Source organism: Gopherus evgoodei, chromosome 3 (assembly GCF_007399415.2).
Source record: "Gopherus evgoodei ecotype Sinaloan lineage chromosome 3, rGopEvg1_v1.p, whole genome shotgun sequence".
Classification (NCBI taxonomy): Eukaryota; Metazoa; Chordata; order Testudines; family Testudinidae; genus Gopherus; species Gopherus evgoodei.
In genome coordinates this window covers 86,441,780-86,468,791 of record NC_044324.1, presented here as the reverse complement: position 1 = coordinate 86,468,791, position 27,012 = coordinate 86,441,780, and the positions used below count along the sequence as shown (strand labels likewise).

Below are 27,012 nucleotides of genomic sequence, written 5' to 3'. Positions count from 1 at the left end.
TGTGGTCACCTGGTGCTCCAGCCACACCTTCACAGTGCACTACGCCATTGACCAGTGGGCGGATGCAGACTTGACTGTGGGACATGCCATCCTGCAGCAGGCATTTCCTATCATACTCTTGTACCCAAGCTGATCACTGCTCCGTATTCACCAGCGTTTGGAAGTCATATAGTGACCATCACTCAAAGAAGAAAAGGTTACTTACCTCTAACTGGAAGTACTTTGAGGTTTGTGGTCCTTATTTGTATTCCAATACCCACCCGCCATCCCTTCTACTGCAGACTCTGAGGGTGACTGAGGATGTGTTGCTCCTCATGGCCTCTTGAAACCCCGCCTAAAGCATATGGCAACATAAGATACAGGTCAATGGACACTGCTGCTGAAAGGCTCCAGCCCATAGTGCACATGCACACCCCCCACAGTTGGAATACAAATAGGAACCACACATTTTGAATAACCTCCAGTTACAGCTAAGTAACCTCCTCTTATGCACCCAAGGGCCTGTTCTGGGATCTATTTTATTTAAAGGTACAGTTTACTTATGTGAGATTATTTTGCTAATTTTCAGTTGATACTAGAGAATACATTTTAGGAAACATATTTCCTAAAGACTTAACAGGATCTCTTAAAGAAGCAGCATTGAACTTTTTCCCCTCACTTTCCATGGTGATCATTCTTCATTTTTAATATGTTTTAACAGTGTGTGCATTTTACAATAAAATCTTTTTTAAATACAGGTAATTATTTTTAATCAGTATTCAATTTACCCAGCTGTAAAACAAGTACAATAATTACAATACTTAAGTTTCACAGCACCAGTGAAATACAGTCATATTTGTAATGTGCTTTGAGGGCTTTAAAAATGCACTAAATAAATTCAAATTCTTATTGCAGATGTCACTAGTATGTGCTAAACACATCTTTTTTCAGATATCAGATCATTGTTTTGCATGCCAATTTCTTTCCACTGTGTTAGAACTTTTTTTCTTAGCATCTTCATGCTGAAGCAATTGTCTGTAATTTAACTTTACACTTTAGACATATTCCAAGCTGTTGAGTCATTCCCCAATACTGGTAGCTAAGACAGCTGACCTTCAATTGCTCTGTGCACAGTGGCAAAGGTCTTTTAGACTCCTGACCTCTGGTCATCAGAAATGCCATTAGTAATTTGTAGCTTGGACATTTAAGTAAGAGGTGAACTTGTGAAATCTAAACCCTTCATGCAGTTTTAAGCAATCACTGAACTGTTTCACTGCTCCAGCTTGTGCTTCACATGAGATTTCCCTTATCATTTTTATGGCGTTTGTAATTGTACAATGAATGGTGTTTATCAGATGCAGCCTGTAAACGTGTGGACTCACCCCCGCGGCGCCTCCTACTGGTTGCTTCAGGGAATTAGCTTGATTCCAGCCATGGAGCGCCCTCTGCAGGCCGGTGATCCACCTGTCCTCTGCTGGCCCCAGACCCCTCCCTGGACCTCGGTGCGCTTTTAACTGGGTCTCCCCTGTCCCAGGGGAACCTCACCCCACTATCCCCACTTTGCCTCAGTATTGGCTACTGCCCAGTCATTGTCTAGCCCCACGCCCTGGGGTAGACTGCAGTATCAGCCACTCATCATAGGCAAAGGGGTTTTGGCCTGGCTGCCTTTACCCACCCTCCGGCTGCCCCTCTGCAAGCCCAGTACCTTGGAGACCTAGAATTAGGCCCTGCAGCCTGGGGAGTTGCTGGCCTAGGGCTTCCCAGCTCCTAAGGCTTTTCCCCCAGCCCTGCCTTCCTTTAGGTCCCCTGGGTGAGTCCCCGAGCAGCCAGGCCTGTCTCCCTCTCCAGTCAGAGAGAGACTCTTTTTTTGCTTCTGGCTCCCCTGGCCTTCTTATACAGCCTTGTGGCTCAGTTTGGGGCGTGGCCCCCAGCTGCAGCCACTCCCGCCATCAGCCCAGGCTTCTGGCTCCAGCTACAGCCCCTTGCCAGGGCTGTTTTAACCCTTTCTCTCCTGGAGCAGGAGTCCACCCTGCTACACAGCCATTTAAAAAAAACTGTGCTGTGTACTCTTCTTTCTTCATTGTAAGTCATTTAAGTAAGAAGCCTTGGAATTCAAATATAGACTATTTCTCCTGTAAATAGAGCCCACTGCTGAAATCTGTGGTGCTTTACACCCCAACACTTAGTTACAAATTAAACTTGAAATATTTCTTTTCAGAAAACAAATTAAGGGAAAGATTTGCATGATTTCCAAAAGATAGATATATTCCACAGCTTCTGGTGTTCCTCTCATCCTATACCTGTTTAGTTTTTAAAACCAGGTGAGGTGAAAAATATTCAGACCAGTACTGTCCCGCTCAGAGGCATACACAAGGGGGAGCAAGCAGGGGTATGGCCCCACTAATAATCGCCGGGGACACAGAAGTGCCTCGGCGCTGTGGCAGAGAGAGCGAGCTCCTCTGGCCCCAGGGCCCCAGCATGGTAGCTGACAGCTCCTCCAGTGCCACAGTGGGACAGCGAGCTGCTCCATCCCCAGGACTGTGGCAGGGGCACAGAACATGCCCCTCCAAAAGCTGTCCCCTGGCCCCCTCATTAAGACACTCTGCTACTGCCTTTTAAATTGCAATGTATTTTGACTCCCACAAGATATGTTTCTATCATTTATTTTTTAGTATAAACCACTACTCAGGTGACCTTCCTGACTCTAGCCATCCTGTGGCCTTAGTAGCACAAAGCTATAATAGGTGAATAAAACATGTGTGCTGTGCATGTGAACAGATACACATTCTACGTATATGCAGGGGTGGCTCCAGACCCCAGCACACCAAGCGCGTGTTTGGGGCGGCAAGCCGCGGGGGGCGCTCTGCTGGCGCTGTGAGGGCAGCAGGCAGGCTGCCCTCAGCGGCTTGCCTGCGGAGGGTCCACTGGTCCCACGGCTTCGGCGGACCTCCCGTAGGCATGCCTGCGGAGGGTGCTCTGGTCCCGCGGCTTCGGCGGACCTCCCGCAGGCATGACTGTGGAGGGTCCGCTGGTCCCGCGGCTTCGGCGGACCTCCTGCAGGCCTGCCGTGCTTGGGGCAGCAAACTTCCTAGAGCCGCCTCTGCATATATGGAGGTGATACATTTATCGCATGGATATCTTGCACCTTTCCTAAGCTTGCCTCCAGTCTATTTTCTTTGGTAGTTAATCTTACATTCCAAGCGTGAACCAAGCTACTATTTAATAACTTCTCTGCTAATTTAGAGCTTTGTCCCTCAAAAATTATACCTTGAAGTCAATGGAGTTATACTGAGGTTGAATGAATATAACAGAGTGAAGAAGTTCTCTAGCCCAAACAGTTAGTCTGATTAAGAGTTTCCATTCTAAATACAAATGTATAGTGGAGGGACTTCAGCAGTCTGACAGAAATGTCTTTTCTTTTGCCTAGAATGGGAAGCCGGACATTGTGCATGATATTTGTCTTTAAAACAGCGCAGAACTAATAGTGCCCATTTATTATCTCTTTAACTGGGGTACTGTCCTAGACCCTTGATATCTGTAAGAATGAAGAAACATCTAAATCGATTTTTTAAAACTTTAAAAACGTAAATTATATTCTGTGAAACTGAGACCAAAGAACAAACTTTTATGGGCTAGCAATAAACTCCTTAAAAGTGGAATCGCTAGTGCTGATATAATTTTAGCTACAGTGTTGCTAACGGGTACTTCTCTAATCTAATTTTAAGGATACTCCTGAAATCCAGCTGTTAACCATGTGGTCAGTTTTGGCAAGGGTAAAAAAGAGGTGTTTCTTCATGCATATATTAGATTTCTGCACATAAATCTGTGCTTGACTGAATTCCAGCTGCTTGCACATCTGTGTAAGTTTGATGTTTTCCCTTATAAATCTGTTTTACACTTGTAACAAAACAAAGATATGAAGATAAAATATACTAATATGGTCATATGACTATATTTTTCATAAATTAGACCCCAAGGTGAGAGATGTTTTAGCTGACTGCATGTAACTATAGCCTGGACTTTGAGAAGAGCTTGGCAGTAGAAGAAAGCATTGCCAAGTAACTTGTGGTGTTTGTGTTACTTTGTATTATTTTGTATTGTTTTAATTATAACTCAGACAACTGTAGAGGATTAAAAAACATACGTTTGAGATTTTTAAAGCAAATTAATGGAAAATGTGTCTAAACTCCCCTAGACTGCTTTGAAAATCAATTTATGTATATACCTATTGGTAAGCTAAACAGAGGTATAAACAAACAGGAAATGTGCAGAGAAATAATAAATTCTAAAATTGGAAATTAGCAGAAGAATAAACAAAACAGAAAAAAAGCAGAGGTTTTAAAACAAAAACATGCTGTAAACTAGCATAATTTATTAAAACTAATTGTTGGAAATAGACATGGGTTTAACAACAACAATAATAATAATAATAATCTCTTGTAACTAGCTAGGAAATCAAGGTGTGTTCTCCAGCTTCCTATGTAATTTCATATTATCACTATTACACTTGTTCCTTCTCTCCCACTCCTGTTGCTTGGTAAACCTTCTTGTTCTAAATTGGGCCCCTGATCCTGCAGCTGAATCTGTGTGAGTGGAGCTCTGTGCCTTTGTGGAGCCCTAGGGACTACTCACATGAGATAAGTTACACACAAGTGCTTAAGGCCTTGTCTATATGAGCAATGGTGTGTAGGGTATGTGTAACTACATGCCTCAAGGAAAAGCAGGCTTTGTACTCACTGCTATGTGAGCTTCTGGAATCTTTCCCCACTGCTGGAGCCTTTCCCTGCTCCGGGGAAAGGCTCCATAGGTGGGACACTACACTGATAAAAATAGCAGCATAGACCGGGGAGGCACTGCTTGGGCATGGAGAATATATATCCTAAGGTTTGGGCGTGTCTTTACTCGCCTGAGCAATGCCTCACCAGCTATACTGCTATTTATACCTGTGCTGGGGGGAGTGGGGTGTATGTTCTCTATATGCTGCTGTAAGAATAGACATAGCCTGTGTGTTTGAAGACCCGAATCCTCAACTTACTTATACAGGCAGACTGCAGCCATTCACATGGAGCCCCACTGATAGAACAGGGCCTTGTTCTGAAAGTCTTTGGGGTAGGAGCAATCTTTACACAATAGAACCCCAGTCTTGACTGGGACCTCTAGGTGTTGTTACAATATAAATAATAATAGTATCACAGTGAATGTTAATTTGTTACCCCCATTTCTAAATTGTACAGGAATTGATTTGTAGATAGAAATTGAAACTAAAACACTTAGGTATTTTCACCTGGAAAAATCTTCCTGAAATTCAATATTGGCTTACCTTTGAACCTTAAGTTACATGGAAACAAATATGCAATGGAGTGTATATGAGTGATAATTGCAGAATAATGCACAGTATGACAATTCCTGTGGAAAAAAATGTTAAAGTTGTACCATGTTTTATTTTTCTGAGTCAAGGCAGATTTGTACGATTTGTACAATTAATTGGAAATGAATATCTTTATTGAGCCAACTAATAGATTATGGAAAATAATGTAAAAATTCCTCTATCTTTTTAATTTTACATAATAGCGAACATAATATACTTAAATTTAACATCCTTCTAGGCGGGGAAATACCAAAGAAATCCATCACGGTATCATTTAATTTCAAAAAGGGGAACTAAAGAAAAATGAGGAAGTTAGTTAAATGGAAATTTAACTAACTTCATAAGAATGAAATGCCTACAAGTTGCCTGGAAACTATTTTAAAATAATAATAGAGGTTCGAACTAAAAGTTCAGGATCTATTCGAGCTGTATACTCTCCGTACTACTGTATGGTTGCAAATGTGTATTCTATACCTCTCAGACTGGGCAAAGCTGGAAGCTTTCTACACAAAATGTCAACATCCTTTATTGGGCATAAAGCGTAACAACTTCATTCGTAATGCAGACTTTTAGAGTCACTCCGGTCTACAGACTCCTGGGGCCATTGTCCACAGATAGCATCTTATGCTTTTTGGACATGTTGCCAGAATGCCACAAGATGTTCCAGCAAACACCATTCTCCAAGTGGCTTGTAACATCTGAGATAAAATTCCACCAACTGTGAGGTGTAGGTAGCCCAACGTCAGACCACGTGTTACATGTATTCATCAAGTCTGTTCCAACATTGGACTCTTGGCCTGTCAAGCCCTGGCTGCCCCACAGGAATGGATCAAATGTCAAATTATCTCTATGGCCAACTGTTGGCTAAGCATTGAAGAAGAACTGCTAAAAATATACCCCCATCAAAAAAAAATTGAGAACTAAAAAAATGCCATCATAACTAAACAGAGTAAAAGATAGATTTCAGAATAGCAGCCGTGTTAGTCTGTATCCGCAAAAAGAACAGGAGTACTTGTGGCAGTTAGAGGCAAAGAGACATCGTTTCAAAATTGGAAGTCTAATCCTACCAATGAAAATAGAAAGGAGCATAAACTCTGGCAAGTTGCGTGCAAAAGTTTAATTAGTCAGACCAAAGAAGAATTTGAAGGGCAACTAGCAAAAGACCAAAAAAAAACTATCAGCAAAAATAAAAAATTCTAAGTACATCAGAAGCAGAAAGCCTGCCAAGCAATCAACAGGGCCATTGGACAATCAAGCTGCTAAAAGAGAATACAAAGCTGTTGTGAAGAAGCTAAATTAATCCTTTGCATCAGTCATCACTACAGATGAGGTGAGGGAGATTGCCACATCTGAACCACTTTTTTTAGGTGACAAATCTGAGGAACTGTCCCAGATTGAGGTGTCTCAAAGGAAGTTCTGCAACAAATTGATATGTTAAACAGTAAGTCAGTCACCAGGACCAGATGCAATCCACTCGAGAGTTCTGATGGAGCTCCAGTATGAAACTACAGAACTACTAACCAGGGTATGTAACCTGCCGCTTAAATCAGCCTCGGTGCCACATAACTGGAGGATAGCTAATGTAACTCTGATTTTTTTTAAAAAAGGCTCCAGAGGAGATCCTGGCAATTACAGGCTGGTTAGCCTAGCTTCAGTACCAGCCAAATTGGTTGAAACTATAGTAAAATACAGAATTATCAGACAGACAGATGAACACAATATGTTGTTTTTTATAAAGGGAAATCATGCCTCACCAGTCTATTAGAATTCTTTGAAGGTGTGAAAAAGCATGTGGACAAGGTTGATGTAGTTGATATAGTGCACTTGGACTTTCAGAAAGTGTTTGATAAGGTCCCTCTTCAAAGGCTCTTAAACAAAGCGAGCAGTCATGAGATAAGAGAGAAGGTCCTCTCATCGCTCAGTAACTGGTTAAAAGATAGGAAACAAAGGGTAAGAATAAATGGTTAGTTTTCAAAATGGAGAGAGGTAAACAGTGGTGTCCCCTAAGGATCTGTACTGAGACCTATGCTGTTCAACATATTCATAAATGATCTGGAAAAGGGATTAAGCAGTGAGGTATCAAAATTTGAGGATAATGCTAAATTATTCAAGATAGTCAAGTTCACAGCTTGAGTTGCAAATAGATTACACAAAATTGGGTCACTGGGCAACAAAATGGCAGATGAAACTCATTGATAAGTGCAAAGTACTGCACATAATCCCAACTATACATACAAAGTGATGGGGTCTAAATTGGCTTTACCATTCAAAAAAAAGATCTTGTAGTCATGTTGGTGTAGTTGGTGAAAAACGCCTGCTCAATGTGCAGCAGCAGCCAGAAAAGCTAACAGAACATTAGGAACGATTAGGAAAGAGAGAGATAACAATACAGGAAATATAATGCCATTATATAAATGCACAGTGCATCCACACCTTGAATATTGCATGCAGTTATGGTCACACCATCTCAAAAAAGATATATTGGAATTGGAAAAGTACAGATGAGGGCAACAAAAATGATTAGGAGTATAGAACAGCTTGCATATGAGGAGAGACTAAAAAGACTGGGACTAAGGGGTGATATAAGAAGTCTATAAAATTATGAATGGTGTGGAGAAAGTGGATAAGGAAGTATTATTCACCCCTTCACATAACACAAGAACCGGGGTCAGCCAATGAAATTAATAGAGAGCGGGATTAAAACAAGCGAAAGGAAGTACTATGTCACACAATCTTCAGTCAACCTGTGGAACTCATTGCCAGGGGAAGCTGTGAAGGCCCAAACTATAATTGGGTTCAAAAAAGAATTAGATAAGTTCATGGAGGATAGGTCCATCAATGACTATCAGCCAAAATGGTCAGGGATGCAACCCTGTGCTCAGTATGTCCATAACCTCTGCCAGAACCTGGGACTGGATGACAGAGAACAGATCACCTGAAAATTGCCTTCGTCTGTTTGTTCCCTCTGACGCATCTGGCACCAGCCACTGTCAGAAGACAGAATGCTGGGCTAGATGGACCGTTGGTCTGGCCCAGTATTAATTAACACTTAATAAGTTAATGAAGATAGCTTGACTGACGTGACAGTAAAAACTTTCCCCATCTTTATTCTCATCATAGCAGTTATTCCTTTATTAGTTTGCTTTTAAGTTTTAATATTGGGTAATTCATGGCAATTAATAAATAGTTATAGATAGCAATTTTTTTCTTTAACATTGGCTTGCTTAGACACAACAAAATATATCAGGATTTTTTTTTAAATATTAAAGATATGTAATATTTGTGTTCTCTTGATCAACCCAAAGAGAATACACAAATTTGGTTAGTCAATTCCATGGTGTGACAATGCGGTTCTGGCGGGACCCAACTGAGAGTGCCAATTCAGGACCAATTGCTCGAACAGGGCAGTCAGCCCAAGGCTGGGGTTTTTCCACCTCTACGGCAAACCAAACCAGCCAGACAAAAATGACTTCGGTTTCATCCCACTGGCTAACCACAAGTCACACAAGCAATTTCCTTAGACTCTCCAGTCTTCCTGTGTCACCACCAGAGCCACCCGTCCTGGGGATGAATGGTTATGAAAACCAACACCCCAGTAAAAGAAAAAGGTTCTCTCGATCCCAAAGGACCAAGCCCCAGACCCACGTCAATATACACATCAGATCTTACCCACAAATAACGTTGTTGCCAATCTTTTAGCATCTAAAATCTAAAGGTTTATTTATAAAGGGAAAAAGGTAGAGGTAAGAGCTAGAATTGGTTAAATGGAATCAATTACATACAGTAATGGCAAAGTTCTTAGTTCAGGCTTGTAGCAGTGATGGAGTAAACTGCAGGTTCAAATCAAGTCTCTGGAGAACATCCCCCGCTGGGATGGGTCATCAGTCCTTTGTGTAGAGCTTCAGCTTGTAGCAAAGTCCCTCCAGAGGCAGGAAGCAGGATTGAAGACAAAATGGAGATGAGGCATCAGCCTTATATAGGCACTTCCAGGTGTAAGAACACTTCTTTGTTCTTACTGTGGAAAATTACAGCAAAGTGGAGTTTGGAGTCACATGGGCAAGTCCCTGCATACTTTGCTGAGTCACAAGGCTTATCTGCCTCCTCTCAATGGGTCAATTGTGTAGCTGATGGTCCTTAATGGGCCATCAAGCAGGCTAAGCAGAGCTAACACCAACTTGTCTGAGGTGTTTCCCAGAACTGCAGCACCAATTTGAAATACAGACAGTATACAGCCAATACTTATAACTTCAACTACATAATGATACAGACAGCATAATCATAACTAGTAACTTGTAACTTGGTCTTAGACACCTTATATGACCCCCTTTACATAGGATTTGGTGCCACTACAGGACCTTGGTTGCAACCCATGTTCTATATGGTCCCAGTTTATATCAATAATGTCACACATGGTATTTACCAATATACTATTGCTTAAAAAAATAATAAAATAAAGACTACAACTTCAGTCCTGGAATGTGAGAATCTAATTTTGGTTTCTTTTAGAACCTCACTGTTACAAATTAATCAACTGCTACTTAAAGTCTAGAACTCATTAACTTAAGTTTTACTGTTCCCATGACTGAACTTAAATTAAAACATAAAGCTTCTTTTTTTGTTCTTATTGATCCTGTAATTGTCTACACTGCACAAACTTCCTCTTGTCTCTTAGTTAAATGTAGATGGCAGCGTGTGCAGCTGCTTAAAAATAAAAAACTTTAATTTTATGGAAGATGTGCTAGCAGTGTAAATCCACATTTCATCATTCATTTTATATCAATGATTTATGCAAAATATATAATAGCAATTCTTGTGGGTTGAAGAAGAATCTGAAAAAATAAATAAGGGCCCAGTCCTACAAACATTACTAAGATTGGTGGTACTTATCTTGAATATCTACTGTAAAACTCATTGGGGTCTCTCAAGAGCCTATATATGATAATTTGTGTCTGTGGGATCAGGATCTAACTCAGTAGCAAATGCTTGCAGGATCAGGCCCTGGGAATTGGCTGAGACTTTGATTTAAATGGGCCTTAGGTCTAGCCTTTAATAATCGTACAATTATCAAAAGGATGAACTGCCTGAGAAACTCTCTGGCCCATTAATGTTGATTTTCAATACATCTTGGAACACTGGAGAAGTTTAGAGGACTGAAAGAAAGCTAATGTTGTTCTAATATTTAAAAAGGGTTAACAGCATGACCCAGGTAATTATAGGTCTGTCATCCTGATATTGATCTTGGGCAAAATAATAGAATGGTTGATAGGGGACGTGATTAATAAAGAATTAAAGGAGGGCGATATATCTAACACCAGTCACCATGGGCGTATGGAAAATGAAGTTGATCAAACTAACTTTATATCTTTTTTTGATGAGATTACAAGTTTGGCTAATGAAGGTAATTGTGTTGACATAATATGCTTAGAGTTTTGTAGGGCATTTGCTTGTTACCACATGAAATTTTGATTAAGAAACTAGATTGAAACAAAATCAACATGGCACACATCAAGTGGATTAAAATCTGGCTAACAGGTCTCAAAAGGTAATTGAAAATGGGGAATCGTCATTGAGTGGATGTGTTTCTAATGGGGTTCCCCAGTATTTAGTTCTTGGCAATATGCTATTTAATGTGTTTATCAATGACTTGGAATAAAACACAAAATCATTACCAATCAAGTCTGCAGATGGCACAAAGATTGGGAGGGTGATGATTAGTGAAGAGGACAGATTACTAGTACAGACAATACGAATTGCATGGTAAACTGGGCGAAAGCAAGCAATATGCTTTTCAGTTTGGCCAAATGTAAGATTATACAGCTAGGGGAACAAAATATAGGCAATATTTACAAGATAAGTGACTCTATCCTAGGAAACAGTGACTATGAAAAATAATGGGAGGTCTTGGAGGATAATCTACTGATCATGAACTCCAGTGTAATACTGTGGCCAGAAAGGCTAAGGGGATGTTTGGATGTGTAAACAGGGGAATCTTGAGTAGGGAGGTTATATTATCTCTGTATTTTGGCATTGGTTAAACCATTACTGGAATACTAGTATTCAGTTCTGGTGTTGAGTTTTTCAACATTCTTCCTGAGCTGTGAAGAGTATTCAGAGAAGAGCCACAAGAAAAATTAAAGGATTGGAAAACATGCCTTATTGTGGGAAATTCAAGGAGCTCAGTCTTGAATCAGAGAGAAGGTTAAGGAATGATTTGATTGCAGTCTGTAAGCCCCTACGTGGGGAAGAGAAATTTGTTAACAGAGGGCTCTTCCATGTAGCTGAAAAAGGTATATGGCTGGAAGTTAAAGCTAGACACATTTAGAATAGAAATAAGGTGCACATTTTTAACAGTGTGGGTAATTAACCATTGGAACAATTTACTAAGGGCTTTGGTGTATTCTCAATCACTGTACATTTTTAATGAAGACTGGATGTTCTTTCTGAAGGACATGCTCTGGTTCGAAGAGGAATTAATTCAGGAAAGTTCTATAGGCCATGTTATGCAGGAGGTCAGATCAGATTATCATAATGGTCTCTTTTGGCTTTATAGTCTATGGGTATAACATAGCTGTGAAGTTTTGTGTCATTTCAGATGGGGCTACAAATGCATGATTGTACACAATTAAAATCTGTGGTCAACTGCTGGCTATCATCAGAGCAGGTTATGCTTTACAGCAGGTGTTCATATAGATAAAGATTATATAGTGTGAGCGGTAAGCTACAATAGTACTGATTTAACATCAGAGAAAAACAAGGAAAAGAAGAACATTTATAGCAATGCTTTTTGGTCTAATTGTAAAGTTTGTACTAAGAAGTGTGATAACGTTAAATTGTTATGCAACTTAATTCATTTCATCAGACCCTGAATTATGTACAGTATTCAAACGAAATGTAGTAAAATATATATTTTTGTACATTGCTTGGCATAGTTGAGTCTATAACGTTTGCAGAACAGATTGAGGTTTGTAATGAAAAGGGAAACAAAAATGGAAAATACTGAGTGAACAGCAGGACACATTTGAGGTGATTATGAAGGATGTTTCTTTATTCTGTCCTTTCTTGTGCTATCTGAAAACAGTAGCAGAGGGTTACAAGCAGAGTTCATCATAGAGTTGTCAATCACTGTCATTTAACATTTGCAATGGAAGATGTCTTTATTCAAGGACAGCTGGGCAAATCAGAGAAACAGCTTTGCAGTTAGTAGTCTGTCCAGCCTACACTAAACAAACAAGGACAGGGCAGACATCCTGGCCTCTCACATAAAAATATAATGGACTCTGCTGACCTTAGTGCCCTCCATTCAGCTTCATTCCCAGTTGCATAAAAGCTTCGCTACCCATTCTCAATTTCCTTTAATTACCTACATAATGCAGATAAGAAAATGAACCTCACTTACTTACAGTCAGCAATCACACACAGGAAATTAAGTAGGCAAGTTGTTTGAAATAAGATGACTGTTTTGGAAGTAAATAAAACACATCGTACTGGGGAAAAACTAGTGAGAACATATTTTCAGGAATACCAGTCCGTCTGGAATCGCTCAGCTGATCCTGCTCCTATCTCCTGCTGCTGCTTGAAACTGCAAGGCAAAACTAAGTAAAAAATCTCCTTGGTAAATATTCTTTAAAATATCTTTGAAGGGAGTGTGAGCTAAATACAAGAGCAGAGCAAACATGCAACATTCTATAGGACTTAAAAAGATTGTGACCTTAGGTTCAGAGAATAAATGATCGCAGTTTTCACAAGAGATCTGGCAGAGACATCAAGGATTAAGCAGCAGTTGTCTTTGGTCTTCACTTTTAATCTGTATGAAATAAATTAATGACTCTACTTTTATTTCTAATTATTCTTAAACTTTCTAGACTCACTCATTCTTTCACATTAACGTTACACTATGTAAGTGTAATTTCAGTATGCTACAAATGTAACTTGAAAATAGTATTAGTGGTGTTTGTTATTAGACAGACTAACAGTAGAACGTTTAGCAAAGACATTCCAAAGGTGTCCTATAAATTGGGCTTAAATCAGGTGTTAAGCTATTATGAATTATGGTAGTTCACCAAGGTATACTAAAAAGAGCATTTTTTTCTAGATCTCACTCTCTGAATTACTTACCGTTGTGAACATTTAATTAATATGGATTTGCAGGAAGTCTGATTGGAGACTAAAGCCCATAGTATCAAATCTGTAGTACAAGAGAGAAGAAAAAAACCTGAATATTTTATCTTTAATTTAACAGTCTCTTCACTGAATCCATGGTTATGAGGGCATTCTCCTTTTATAACAGCATTGTCTTTCAGACTATCAAAATGTTCATTGATCCAGTTGGTAAAAGGAATCTGTTTGCTTTAATTACAGGCACAAAGGACATCACATATTGATGATTTGATTTGATTTGCAAAGTTTCATATTTTTAGGAAATTATGAAATCCTTCCCACACCAAGCCAGACTAGACACACTTGGTGCATGTGAACAGTGAAGAAAAGGAAACCTCCCCAATTTTGAGGATGCAGTATTCCTGCTGGTGTTGGATTCCCAGTCCACATGGGGCAGTTGATTAGTACAGTGCAAGATTCACCAGCTCTGCCCTTGCTACTCGCCCAGCCTGTCCCTGTCTCATCCCCAAAACCTCACATGTGGACGCATAGGGAACTCCTGTTGTTACTCAGGCCCCCGGTGCAAGTTCCAGAAAGCCCTTGCATATGCATCAGTGGCAAAGCATAGCCAGCATGTGTGCAAGGCACAGAAGACAGGTGGTGTTTAATCTCTAGTCATTAGTTTACAGTTTTAATAATCTTTTAGACATTTGATCATCTATTGCTTGGACATTAAATATTTGTAATATTTAAAATAGACTAGAGTTGTTAGACTGATTTGAAACTCACTGGGTGTCTTGAATGTGTAAAGAAAAACAAACTTTTGGATATTCTCTGAAAAATGAAAATGTGCATTATTGACTGCTTGCTTTAAGTCTAAGATTGGCTTCATTGCATCATTTTATAGGCGATTTAGGGTGATAGAAGACCTCTATTAGGTCATGTAGTCGATCTCAAATATTGTATTTGACTAATGGGCGTATTTCAATATTTACTATGAAATCTGCATTATTCTGCTCTAACATAAAACTCAGATATATAAAGAGTATTTCAAACTCCTTAATGGTTCCTGAATATTTTAACAAACCAGTGTTTTCCTTACTAGCATCTATTGCTTTGATAAATGAGTAAGAAAAAGGATGTTTAAACATCACTAGTAAAAATGGTTGTTTTTAGCAAAATCTCAGCTATGTACTCTGATTTCCATGTAGTTTGTTGTAAATGTCCTTTAAAAAGGACAGTGCAAAAAATGCTACTTAATTGCAATTGCTTTCTTGTATTTTATGTACTTAAAAAAACTATTTTTCCTCCTTTTAATTTTTTTGTTAAGGATGCTGAAGAGTATGCAGATCTTCCAGTGAGACACAATGAAGATCAAATGAACAGTGAACTGGCAAAACATCTCCCCATTGAAGTCAATCCTCATTCATTTGACAGTTCCCACACAAAAACACATCTTCTGCTGCAAGCCCATTTTAGTCGTGCCATGCTGCCTTGCCCAGACTATGCTACTGATACCAAGACAGTGTTGGACCAATCTGTAAGAATATGTCAGGTATAGTAATCCATTTCATACTTTATCTGCTGCTTTACTCTTCGGCATTAATGTGTTGTAATATTTTTGATCCAGGAAGAATCCACATTGTTTTCTGGAGATATATTGCAATATGATTTTGTTGAGGACTAGAACACCTAAGACAGACACAAATTTATTTAGAAAGTGACCAAATGTCCACAACATTACAGAGCTGAATGTAAATAAAGATAAAACTGAACGGCAATAGATATTGGTACTGGTTTGAAGGAGGCAATTAGTGGGTGCTTAGCACCCATCGACAGCCAGCTCCTCCTCCTCCCTCCACCAGCACCTCCGGCTCACCCGTAGCCCTGCCAATCAACACCTCTCTCTCTCTCCCAGCACCTCCCACTCACCGCAATCAGCTGTTCTGCGGTGTGCAGAGGCTCTGGGGAGAATGGGAGGAGCAGGGACAGGATGCACTCGGGGAAGGGGGCGGAACTGGGCAGGAAGAGGCAGGGTGGGGACTTGGGTTGGAGCAGGGGCATGGCCTGGGGCGGAGCACGAGTTGAGCACCCCTGAGGCAAGGAGGAAGCCGGTAATTGTAGCCAAGTATCCTTACTGTACTACATGAAACTGGTCTGCAGTTCCCTACAAGTGAATGTGCTTTGGAAAGCCTAGGCTAGTGCTGAGAGATGTGCTTTCCTGTAGACCCAACCTCTGTGGGCAATTATTATTTTTGTTATTTGTCAGCTGTCTTTCACAGGACCCAGAAGTGCTCTAGACATTACAGAGCTCAAATAAAACTTACCTGAATATGTTAACAATCTAATTTTTGATGAGGTTTTCAGTTGCTATATTCCCCAGTTCTCAACTACCACAGGGCTCGAAGAGCAGTCTGCCACTGTCCAAACTGATTTTAAACCACTCTCCAAGTTTGTGACTTTTGCAGTTGCACAAAAGTCCATACCACCAGGCATTCTAATCTGACCATAAAGAATACCCATAACACACAACCACGTGCACAACAGTCCCCATGAAGGACAATTTAGAGCAGCAATATAAATCTGGAATAGAATTACTGCAATTGCTAAAAGGGATATTTACACAATTCTGGGAGGTGGTTAAATGCAGCTGTAGTTTGAAGCAGAAATAGGCCAGCTTCTACCTGCTACTGCTAGAGAGGAAGAATAGTACTGTGCTTGAAGTACTGGACTGGGACTCAGGAGACTGGCATTCAGTTCTTGTGTTACCTTGGGCAAACCTCTTAATCTGTCTCTGCCTCAGTTCCCCATCTGTGAAACCAAGGGATAGCAATTTTTTCCTTGTCTTGTCTACTTAGATTATAAGATCCTGAGGGTCTTCTTACTATTTGTATGTATAGCATCGAGCACAGTGGTGGGCAAGCTCCAGCCCATCATGGTAATCTGATTGTGGGCTGTGAGACATTTTGCTGATGTTGACCATCCACAGGCATGGCCTCCCTGCAATTCCCAGTGGTCGCAGTTCCCGGCCAGTGGGAGCTATGGGAAGCAGCGCGGGCCACAGGCTGTTGCTTCCCGCAACTCCCATTGGCCGAGAAAGGCGAACCACGGCCACTGGGAGTTGGGGGGGTGGGGAGGTATACCTATGGCAAAATGTCTCGTGGCCCGCAATCAGATTACCCTGATGGGCCGCATGCGTCCCGACGGTTGCCCACCACTGACCTAGCATAACTAGGTCCAGATCTTCGTTGTGCCTTTAGGCACTGTTCTAATACAAATAAATAATAGGAGTCATTTTACTGGCTATGTAAAGCTGCCAGTCTGTAAAACCAGTTCATCAGAGAGGTCCCATGGCAACACTCCTCCCAAAGGAGGTGTGCCATTGTCTGATGGGCAGCACTGCAGTGCGCAGAGGCTGGAGTAGCAAAACACACCACCTGTTAAGGGCAGCACCACTTGTAATATGATTATTGAACCAAGTGAAACTAAAATTAAAAATAAGAGTAATAAGCAAATCACATCACGAATATTTTTATTTCTGTATTCAGAAACTTGGCAAACAGGTTTTGAAAGGAACCCCACTCCCTATAGTTCTAATTACTAAAACAAAGGTGATGAAGATTTATTTTAAAGAGAAATTCTTTTTTTTAAACTTTGATTATGAATGGAGTTCACGTGATAGACATCATTAGTAAGGCCAGAAATTTCACTTCATTTTCATCTAAAGCACCTAATTCATTTAAATAATAATTTGTCACGTTAGTGGGCTTTTACTACATAGCAATAGTTGAAAAAGAAAGTGAGTTAAAGATTTGTTTAGTTATTTTTACTACAAATATTTGTACTAGTGTTCTTATACCTATCACAGGATAGAGATTTTTTAAAACTGTTGTCACTTTTTTAAAAATGAAGTGTTCAGTTACATTAAGCAGAAGAAAAAGTTCCTGAACAATTATCTTACTATAACAGAACTTGTTTGTACCTTTGTCCTCTACCAGTAGATATTGGTATATACACAGGCATGTGAGCAGGAAAGAAAGAAAGAGAGAGACATTTTTGTGTTTTGAAACTGTCACTTGGTTTACCTCCCTTGGGAGAATATTTGCTTCCTCTTATTAGTCATGCTTTCCAAATGAAGGTTTAAGTTCCTAAAGCTTAAACAATAGACAGAGTTACGCTTTCCGTATGGGTTGTTACCTTTTTTCCCTAGCACTGACCTGTTGATGAACTCTGGGTCAACTGGGGTAGAGAAAAAAGATCTTACTTGTGAGAAAGGAACTGATCAGAGAAGGATCAATTGATAAATTTGTGTGTGTATAGATATAGATAGATATAGATATATAGTTGTGTGTGTGTTTAACATTGTGGGGAGGGGCAGAGGCAACATCAGGAGTCAAGCTGGCCAGATTGTGACAGCTCAGTGAGCCAGTATTTTTTTCTAGAGACTTTCTTCTTGTGTTCAAGATGCTAACTTTTTATTTATTTACTTATTTTTAAGAAGTCTCTAGCTGTTAAGTTTGTGCAGATAATCTTCAAGATGTGAACGAAATGTAAACTGATGCAGTGGAGCCTGCCAATGGGCACATCAAAGGTGGACTCCCCACAGCAGTGCTGCCTTCATGCTCCGGGGAGCCAAGGCAGCACCATTGGAGGAGAATTTCAAATGCTTATGCCTCAGCAGAGAGGCCCTGAACTCCCACCCCATCTCATGCCCATTGCAGAATGGAAGATCCCTACTTTTCACCCCGACATACAAGCCTCTTTACCCTCCAGTCACCCACATATTTCTCACCTACTCCATCATTCCTTCTGCCTCTGAGCCTGCCCCTTGTCTACGCTACCGTTTAAGTTGATGTAACTTACGTTGCTCAGGAGTGTGAAAAAACCACCCCCGAGCGACATAACTTACATCAGCTTAACACAGTGTCTACACTGCACTATGGCAGCGGGAGGCACTCTCTCGCCAACATAGCTTCCATGTCTCATTGAGATGGATTAATTACGTCGACTGGAGAGCATATTTCCATCAACGTAGCATGTCTTCACCAGACACACTAAATCGATTTAGCTGGGTAGCGAAGACAAGCCCTTAGTGTGTCTGTGCTGAGCAGAGCTAGTGATGAGTCAGGGAAGCAAGCTAGCAGTGTCAGATAACAGAAATAGTTGACAGATCTGAGCAGTTCTATCAGCTAATCTTGGCAAAATTCAATTGTTATTTTTAAATGTTCCTTCTGCAATCATTAGTCAACCTTTTACTTAAAAAATCCAGTTGTCCTCTAAGAATTTGAGCCAAATTTGGAGACTAATTTCACCAAATTCATTTCACTTAATGAAAGCATAAAATGGGGATGGGAGTTGGGGGACTTAATCCGGACCGACGTTCAAATCTCAACACATTTACTGGTGAATTCCTTCATAACACACATGCATGCACACACCACACACACAAATGCCCTGCAAACACATTGTGCATGCTTGTTACACAAATACCATGCTTTGTAAAAGGGAAAATACTCGTCAAATACTGTCATCTAAAATTCATATTACTTTCTTATGCGTACACCTGAAGTCCTGAAACTTTTGTAAACATAAATGCAGCATAATCAGACAAACAAAAACTGTTCATAGGTTAATCGCATAAATCTATTTAAATCACTAAGTTTATTTCTTGGGACTTCCAATGCAGAAATCCTCCTAAATTTTTCTTCTCCTCTTTCAAGACAAGTCTCTTTAAACAAAAGTATCTTATTTAGTGGTCATTATATAGATCCATAGATTCTAAAGCCAGATGGAACCATTGTGATAATCTAGTCTGACCTTCTGTATGCCACAGGCTATGGAACTTCCTCAAAATTATATATATTGCAATTCCCATGAGTCTGCTGTTTTCCTGGATCCTTCAGGGACCAACAAATGTTCACTTCCATCTTGGAATAACTTCTTTTAAGGCTGAATGTCCCCTGATCTCTTTTAAAGTTTAATTTCTGTTACTAAAGCCTCTTTCAGAGTAAGCAACAGTAAATATGTTCAAACAAGCTTATTTTCATTTGGGTAAAGGTCTAAAACCCTTCACTCTCCCAATCCAAAGTGCTTGCAGCCTTTATCATAAAATTGCTTTTCCTGAGACAGAGATTTCCCCTGCCCCTTTAAACATTTTGTTTTTTATATTACAGCTCTATATTGAAATATGCTCAAGATGGAAAACCAATTCTTAAGCTTAAATGTCAAATGTCAGTTAAAGACCTTATTCCCCCACCGTACTGAACAATAACCTGGTTCCAGCAGTCTCACTGCTGTCCCAATAAGGAAATACGATTGTTGCCATAGAAAGGGGGACAAACATGCTTCGCTATAGCCTTGCTGTGATTAATATCATTTAGACATGGGCTTAGTTCATTGTAACAAGGTGTTTGTTACAGTGAAATTTGTCATATACTTACCTGGGACTGGGGGAAGGGCATGTGGTGTCAATCCTATTTGCTGCACAAATCCCGGGAATGTTGTTGTGTGGTCTACCTGGCAGCTGAGTGACAGCTTTGGCAGTTAATAGCTTTGGAGTCCTTAATGGGGCTGCAGGAATTTTCTGTATGAATGGCTGTGCCCCACATTGAAAAGTAAGAGACAAGGACTAAGGAAGGCACTTCCAGTGAGAGAAAGGATGGACTTACGCTTAAGTCATAGGACTGACGCCTGGGAGATCTGGGTTCAGTTTCCAGCACTGCCGCAGACATCTTGTTTGATCTTGAGTAAGTCACTTCATCTGTCTTTGCCTCAGTGTCCCAGCTGTAAAAAGTATAGGGCTTGATAAGAGAAGCAAAAAAGAGATTTGATTTATTCTGTTTCAGATATTATTAAATCAGGGATAGGAACAAAGATGGGGCATTGCTTTCAAAACAGTAAGCACTACTACACACTATCAAAATATTAGATGAATCATTTAGTTAGAAGACAAAATTTTTGTTTATTCTACTATAATGGTCTTCATCACAAGACTGAAGAAATATCATCCTTTGTTGTAGGCAGTGTAGTTGTAGCCATGTTGGTGTCCCAGGATATTAGTGACAAGGTGGGAGACGTAATATAGTGACCAACTTCTGTTGGTGAGAAAGACAAGCTTATGAGCTTACACAGAGACCTTCTTCAGGACCTAGCAGGCATGGGACCCGAAGAAGAGCTCTGTGTAAGCTCGAAAGCTTGTCTCTCTCACCAAGAGAAGTTGGTCCAACAGAAGATATTACTCTCACCCTTGTCCTTCTGAAAAAATATCAATTAGTCATGCAACTGTTGGCATGTTCAGGGCTATTCCACAGAGTCTTATGTCCTCTTTTAGTGAGGCAGGATGGGAGTGGAGTATGGGACTTATGAAGACCATGCAAATATAACTTTTAAAACAATTATTTGCATTATGACAGTGTCCAGAGACTTAGCTGAAATTGAATACTGTTGTACTAGGTGCTGTATATTACACTTAGCAAAAGACTGAGTTATTTGGATAGGAAGCAATCTAAATAGAAAAGGCAGACAAAGAGTAGGAAAAATGGAGTAATATCCCCTTTCTGGCTGTGTATTCAGCGATCAGCTCTTATTCTCCTGTTCTGAAACTATCTGCTATATTTGTATTAATTGAAATGGATAATTGAGATAGTAATACAATCCATCTCACATTCAACAGGGCAGTCACTTTCACTAAGAAATAATATGACAGCAGCTGGCTTTGCATTTGGATTGGCTACGAGCCTCCACTTGTACTATAATCATTGATAAAACATTTTAGTATTTCCAGGGAATAGGACTGCCATGGAACTCAGCCCTAATCTTTGAAGAGTGTTTACCTATGGATGTGTTAAGCACATCTCAGTAGGATACCTGTACATTGAGAGAAGACAGAAGAGAAGTCAGATCTGGAATTGTAGACAGAAGTACAGTTTGCAGTGAGAAATATGCATGTCCCTTAACTGAGTAACCATGAGATTGTAGTGCTGTTTTGTTACCCCTTTGCTATCTTGTGTCCAAACTTAGAGTGTAAGATCTTCAGGGCAGGAGTCTTAACTTCTTGTTCGAACTGTGAGGCCTAGCACATTTTGGGGTATTGTTAAATAATAAGCAGCTTATGGTAATTGCACTGGGTCTTTTGCATTAGCTGTCTCAGAAGGCACCTTAAAAATATGTATTAAAAACAAGTATTCTGCCCCATTTAACTAAATTTAATATACACCCTATATTTGTACACACAAGTATCTTGTGACTGACCAGACTCATTGGTGTGCTTTAGATGGAACTACGTCTAGCACTTCTCGGCTAGAAGATAGATTGCTGTCATACCAGCGCATTTGTGATCAGCAGAGGTGCCTGAACTATAGTCCTGCACATATCAGACAGAGAATGTGCTCCTCCACTTTAGAGCTTGCTTCCCCCATCACCTTCATCATTAATAGCCCTAGTTTCAGAGCATGTTCCAAAGTCCATTTGTTTTCCCTAGCTGTGGAGAAGTGGGAAGGCTCTGATGGGAGATCTTAAGTATGTTTATAGCTGCTGTGTTGTTGCTGGTTGCTGTAAATAATGTGATTAATGGATGAAGAGAATCCGCTACAGGAGCGGTCTATTTTATGGTTGTATATTTAAGAATTGTTGAGAAGCGCCTGGAGCAAGGGATAGTCGCTCCATTTTAATGGATGTGTGTATTACTAAAAATAAACAGTAAGCCTTTGAACGAGGGAAAGGAGAAAAAAAATTAAATAAACTTTAAAATATAGACAAAGCTTCTGAAACACATTAATTTAGCCAGTATACACACTGTGTATGAATGTGTGTAGCACACCGATGGTGGTAGCCGAATTCAGTCACCATTGTAATACTAGCTGCTTCCACATTTGGACTGATATTATCCTAGCTCAGAAGGGCAGAAGCAACAGAGTAATCAAAACTCTTCACCTAGGATGTGTGCTGCACTGATCGTGTTCATTTACAGATAATAAACAGATGTGTAGTGTTGTAGAGGGAGTACCTACGCATACTAGATGTTCAGAGGAACTTAAATGCCAGCTCTCTTTAGAGAGGTAATTTATTTTTTTGATTTTTTTTTTTACTTTGGCACATCATAGATAAACTTGTAAACTGCTGTATGGTAGCACTTGGTGACAGTTTAATGATCATACGGTGCTGCTTATGTACAATCCCTCCCCCACCCATGATAAACCTTTTCCCAATTGGGGCTGGAGGAAATGACTAATGCTTAACCCATTTGTGTGATCAATTCACTTAAGCAGCTACTGTGAAATGTTAATCACAACTTTAATTTGTACTGCATTAGCATTTTGATTAACTTGTAGGCTTCCTAGCACACTTGAAGCACTTTTACTCATAGTTACTGCTCGGAAATGACTTTTTGATTAATTAAGTTTGTTAGACAGCAGCTGAGCTTCCTGAATGCTAACCTTATGGGGCCAAAAGTTCAGGAGAAAGTTACTGTGAACAACTGCTGCTGTTGGGGAAAAAAATCTTATAAATGCACTTAAAATGTTTTCATTATTGACAAAATATTGTACTATTAATTGGAAATTGACCATAACCTTTAGAAAGGGCATATTTATCTTAAGAAAATGGCTGTAGCTTTTTGCTGCATTCGGTAGACTGTTGTAAGCTTTGAAATTGGATATAGTGGTATCTTTAAGAACTTGGAGCTTGTTTATATTGGTGAGAGTGGGTTTTCATTGCCATGGGAATTTCTCAAAAAGTACTTTATTATGCTTTTGGGATGATAAGCATAATACAGTATATCAATTTATAAATTAATAACAATTTAAGAATAAGTTGGATTTCTGAATTTAACAAATTTTTGACCAGTTGGATAAAATACTGTAATGTTCATGTTGCCAGTATTGCAATCCGTGGCTGGTTCTATCTCTGTAAAACCGTTTAAAGCAAAACCAGTAAGAAACTTAGAGAGTTGTGCTCAACTAGATATATACAAAAGATGATCCATTCTTTCCATAGTTCAGATCACATGATAATATTACTTTAGAGACTGAAGGAGCAACACAGAGGGTCTTATAAAGCATCTGGGAAGGTCTTAGTTTGCATGCATCAGAGAGACTTTGAAGGGGGTAAGGGCTGGAGAAGAGTGCATGTAGTAATGGGGGGCAAAGCAGTGGAAGAGGGAGGTGAAAAATGTGTGAAGGAGAGGGGTTACAGAGAATAATATAAAAGGAGTGCCATCTGCCCTACTGGCTGCTTTCCTATTAACTGCAAATAAGGTAAGCCGTCTTTTCCTCAGAGGCGATACAGGTATACAATTCCGATTTACTGCATTTGAAAAAAAAATTATTTAACTTTTGCAGAGGAAAAGTAATTACATTTTTTCTCAAAAGGTATCTTCCTAGGCCCAGTACTCTGAAGTAGAGCTGTCCGAAAAGAAGAGAATCTCTTTCTGTGAAAATTTTCATGCTTGAGAAAGTTTTATCCTGAAACAGTGCAAAACATCAAAAAACATGAAAATTTTCACAGGAAAAATTCCATTTTAGGAGAATTGAAACAGAATTTAGTTTCCAGGGCAGGCTCTTGTCAATTTCACAAAGCCTTCCAGCCCAGCTGCTGGAGAGAAAGGAAGCCCACCACTCTGCCTCTCTGCCAGCTCTGGAAGCCAGGGAAACATTGCCCATCTGCCAGACCTGGGATGGTGAATGCAGGAAAGCAGCGCATCTCAGTGCTCTCTCCATCTCCCAGAGTTGGCGGATGAGGTGGTGGCTGTGTGCTTTAGTGCTGTTTCAATAAAAGTTTAGTCAAATGTGCAGATGTGGTCACCCCATCTCAAAACAGGTATATTGGAATTAGAAAAGGTTCAGAAAAGGGCAACAAAAATCAGGGGCATGCTTCCATATGAGAAAAGGGTAGTAAGACTAGGAATTTTCAGCTTGGAAAAGAGACGAATAATGGGGCATATGATAGAGGTCTGTGAAATCATGACTGGCGCTGAGAAAGTAAATAAGGAAGTGTTATTTACTACTTCTCATAACACAAGGGTCACCAAATGAAATTAATAGACAGCAGGTTTAAAACAAACAAAAGGAAGTATTTCTTCACACAATGCACAGTCAACCCGTGGAACTCTTTAGATTATAACAGGGTTCAAAAAAGAACTAGATAAATTCATGGAGGATAGGTCCATCATGGCTATTAGCCAGGATAGGCAGGGATAGTGTCCTTAACCTCTGTTTGCCAGAAGCTAGGAATGGGCAACAGGGCATACCTGTTCTGTTCATTCCCTCTGGGGCATCTGGCATTGGCCATTGTTGGAAGACAGGATACTGGTCTAGATGGACCTTTGGTCTGACCCAGTATGGCCAGTTCTAACACTGCCATAGTAATAAATAATCATTATTAAAAATAATCAAATGCTTATTAATGCTTTAAAAGCAAGTTTGTAAGGGCTGTTAAACATATGTATTCTTAAATACTTTGTGAGGTGTGTTAAACCAAATGTGTCTTATAAAAAATGTTTGAGGTACAAACATATACATATATGCATATACATATATGTTTGCATACCAACTATCAATATTACCCATATATTATCATTTATCACAAGTTATGTAAAAATATAGCTAGTATTTAATTATTCAAAAAAAAAGTGTAATCCCTCATATATATTAGTGTATATACCCATAATATTCTGTAAGCACAACACACTTATATTCCTAACCAAAGCCCATCTCATCGACCACCAACTAAGTATAAAGGCCTCTTTATGTCACCCACAGGTTATCAAAACACAACTCTACACTCCACACCTCAGTCATGGTCCCAGGCCTAACATTCTCAGATTCACTATAAAAAACTAAAAACAATTAACAAATAAAATCTGTCCACCAGTCGTAGGAGGAAATGTGCAAACTAAGGAACAAATGGGGCATAAATGTGTAAATAAAAAAGTAAGATGGCTACATAACAGTGTTTAGCCCACTAGGCCATCTTCAGTCTGTGTATTGCGCTTTTCCGGGACAATGGGTAAAGCAATAAAAAGACAAAAATGGGGGAAATGTAGTAGGAAGAGAGCCTGCAGCATAAGCCAGGTCTGAGGCCTGGGCTAAAGTGGTAGTCAAAGTTTTACTAATATAAAGCAAAGACAAGCTGTGAGCAAAAGGCATGACCTGCTCACAAAATCTGGCAAAAACAGAACTAATATTGCAAAAATACACATTCCTAAGAAGTACTAGACACAGAGTACTCACGCAAACACATCCCAAAACCAAGTGATGCCAAAACATCCCAATATCAAAAACATTCCCCAAGAAAAACAAACACACAGACCCCTCCTAGAAGATAATGTCAAGATAACAGTACGTAATAAAAATGTTTTACTCAAACCAACATGTACAAGGTGATAGGTGATAACTTGCCATGTCCCAGGGCAGTAACTGACTGACTGACTATGTCAGAGGGGCAGTACATAGCTTGTTTATATCGGTATATAAAAATGTATCTCAAAGGAAGTATCTTTGTCTAGCTAAAAAGGAACAGAAAGTCCCACTGTTCATTGAACTGGTCCATTGTTACGGGCAAACATGTATTAGTAGTCTGGTAAAGTCTGCAGTATACTAATACTATGCTTTGCCGACAATAAACCTGGACTGGTGCCTTTGTGCATTGACGAATCTTGTGGTCATTGGCAGTTCACTTGAAATCTACTGTGCCAGCTGTCTGCGCAGAGCTGTGGCAGCGCACAGAAAAACACAAAAAGAACACACACACACAGCCGAACATCTAACCTCACCTGGGTCTGTGTGCAGCCTCTATAATCATAGCATTGAGTTACAACAGTCATTAATAATGTAGTTTATTTACCGATTAATTTATTCAAATATAGCCCTTGCACAGATTTAAATCAATTTTAGCTATAGAAAAAGTTTGAAAAGTCTGTTGTTCTATTTTGTTCAAAAGAAAGAAGAGATTTGACAGAAATGCTATATCTCTTGAAGGACCTAATTATTAACATAAAATCATCACTGACAAAGATTACAGATGACACAAATTGGGGGCACGGTATATAATGAAGAGGACAGGTCACTGATTCAGAACCATCTGGATTGCTTGATAAATTGGAGGCAAGCAGATGATATACCGTGTAATATGGCTAAATATAAATATAGGAATGATGAATATAAGCTTTACTTACAGGATGGGGGCCACTGTCCTGGGAAGCAGTGACTGAAAGAAGATTTGGAGGTTGTGGTGGATAATCAGCTGAACAGGAGCTCCCAGTGCAATGCTGTAGCCAAAAGGGCTAATGCAATCTTTTGATACATAAACAGGGGAATCTTGAGTAAGGGTACAGAAGTTATTTTACCTCTGTATTTCACAGAATCATAGAAATGTGAGATTGGAAGGGACCTTGCTAAGTCATCTAGTTCAGCACCCTGCACTCATGGCAGGACTAAATATTATCTAGCCCATCCATGACACATGTTTGTCTATCCTATACTTAAAAACATCCAACAATGGAAATTCAACAGCCTCCCTACGTAATTTGTTCCAGTGCTTAACTACATTTGCAGTTAGGAAGTTTTTCCTAA

General features: G+C 39.8%; 1 protein-coding gene across 1 annotated transcript in view; it reads left to right on the top strand.

Annotated features, from left to right (window-relative positions):
- Positions 1–27,012, top strand: part of ASCC3 (activating signal cointegrator 1 complex subunit 3) — a 544,482-nt gene that overhangs the window by 497,520 nt on the left and 19,950 nt on the right. Inside the window, exon 37 of the mRNA XM_030556009.1 lies at positions 14,775–14,999. Coding sequence (XP_030411869.1) covers positions 14,775–14,999 — 225 coding nt within the window. The remainder of the gene's footprint in view (positions 1–14,774; positions 15,000–27,012) is intronic.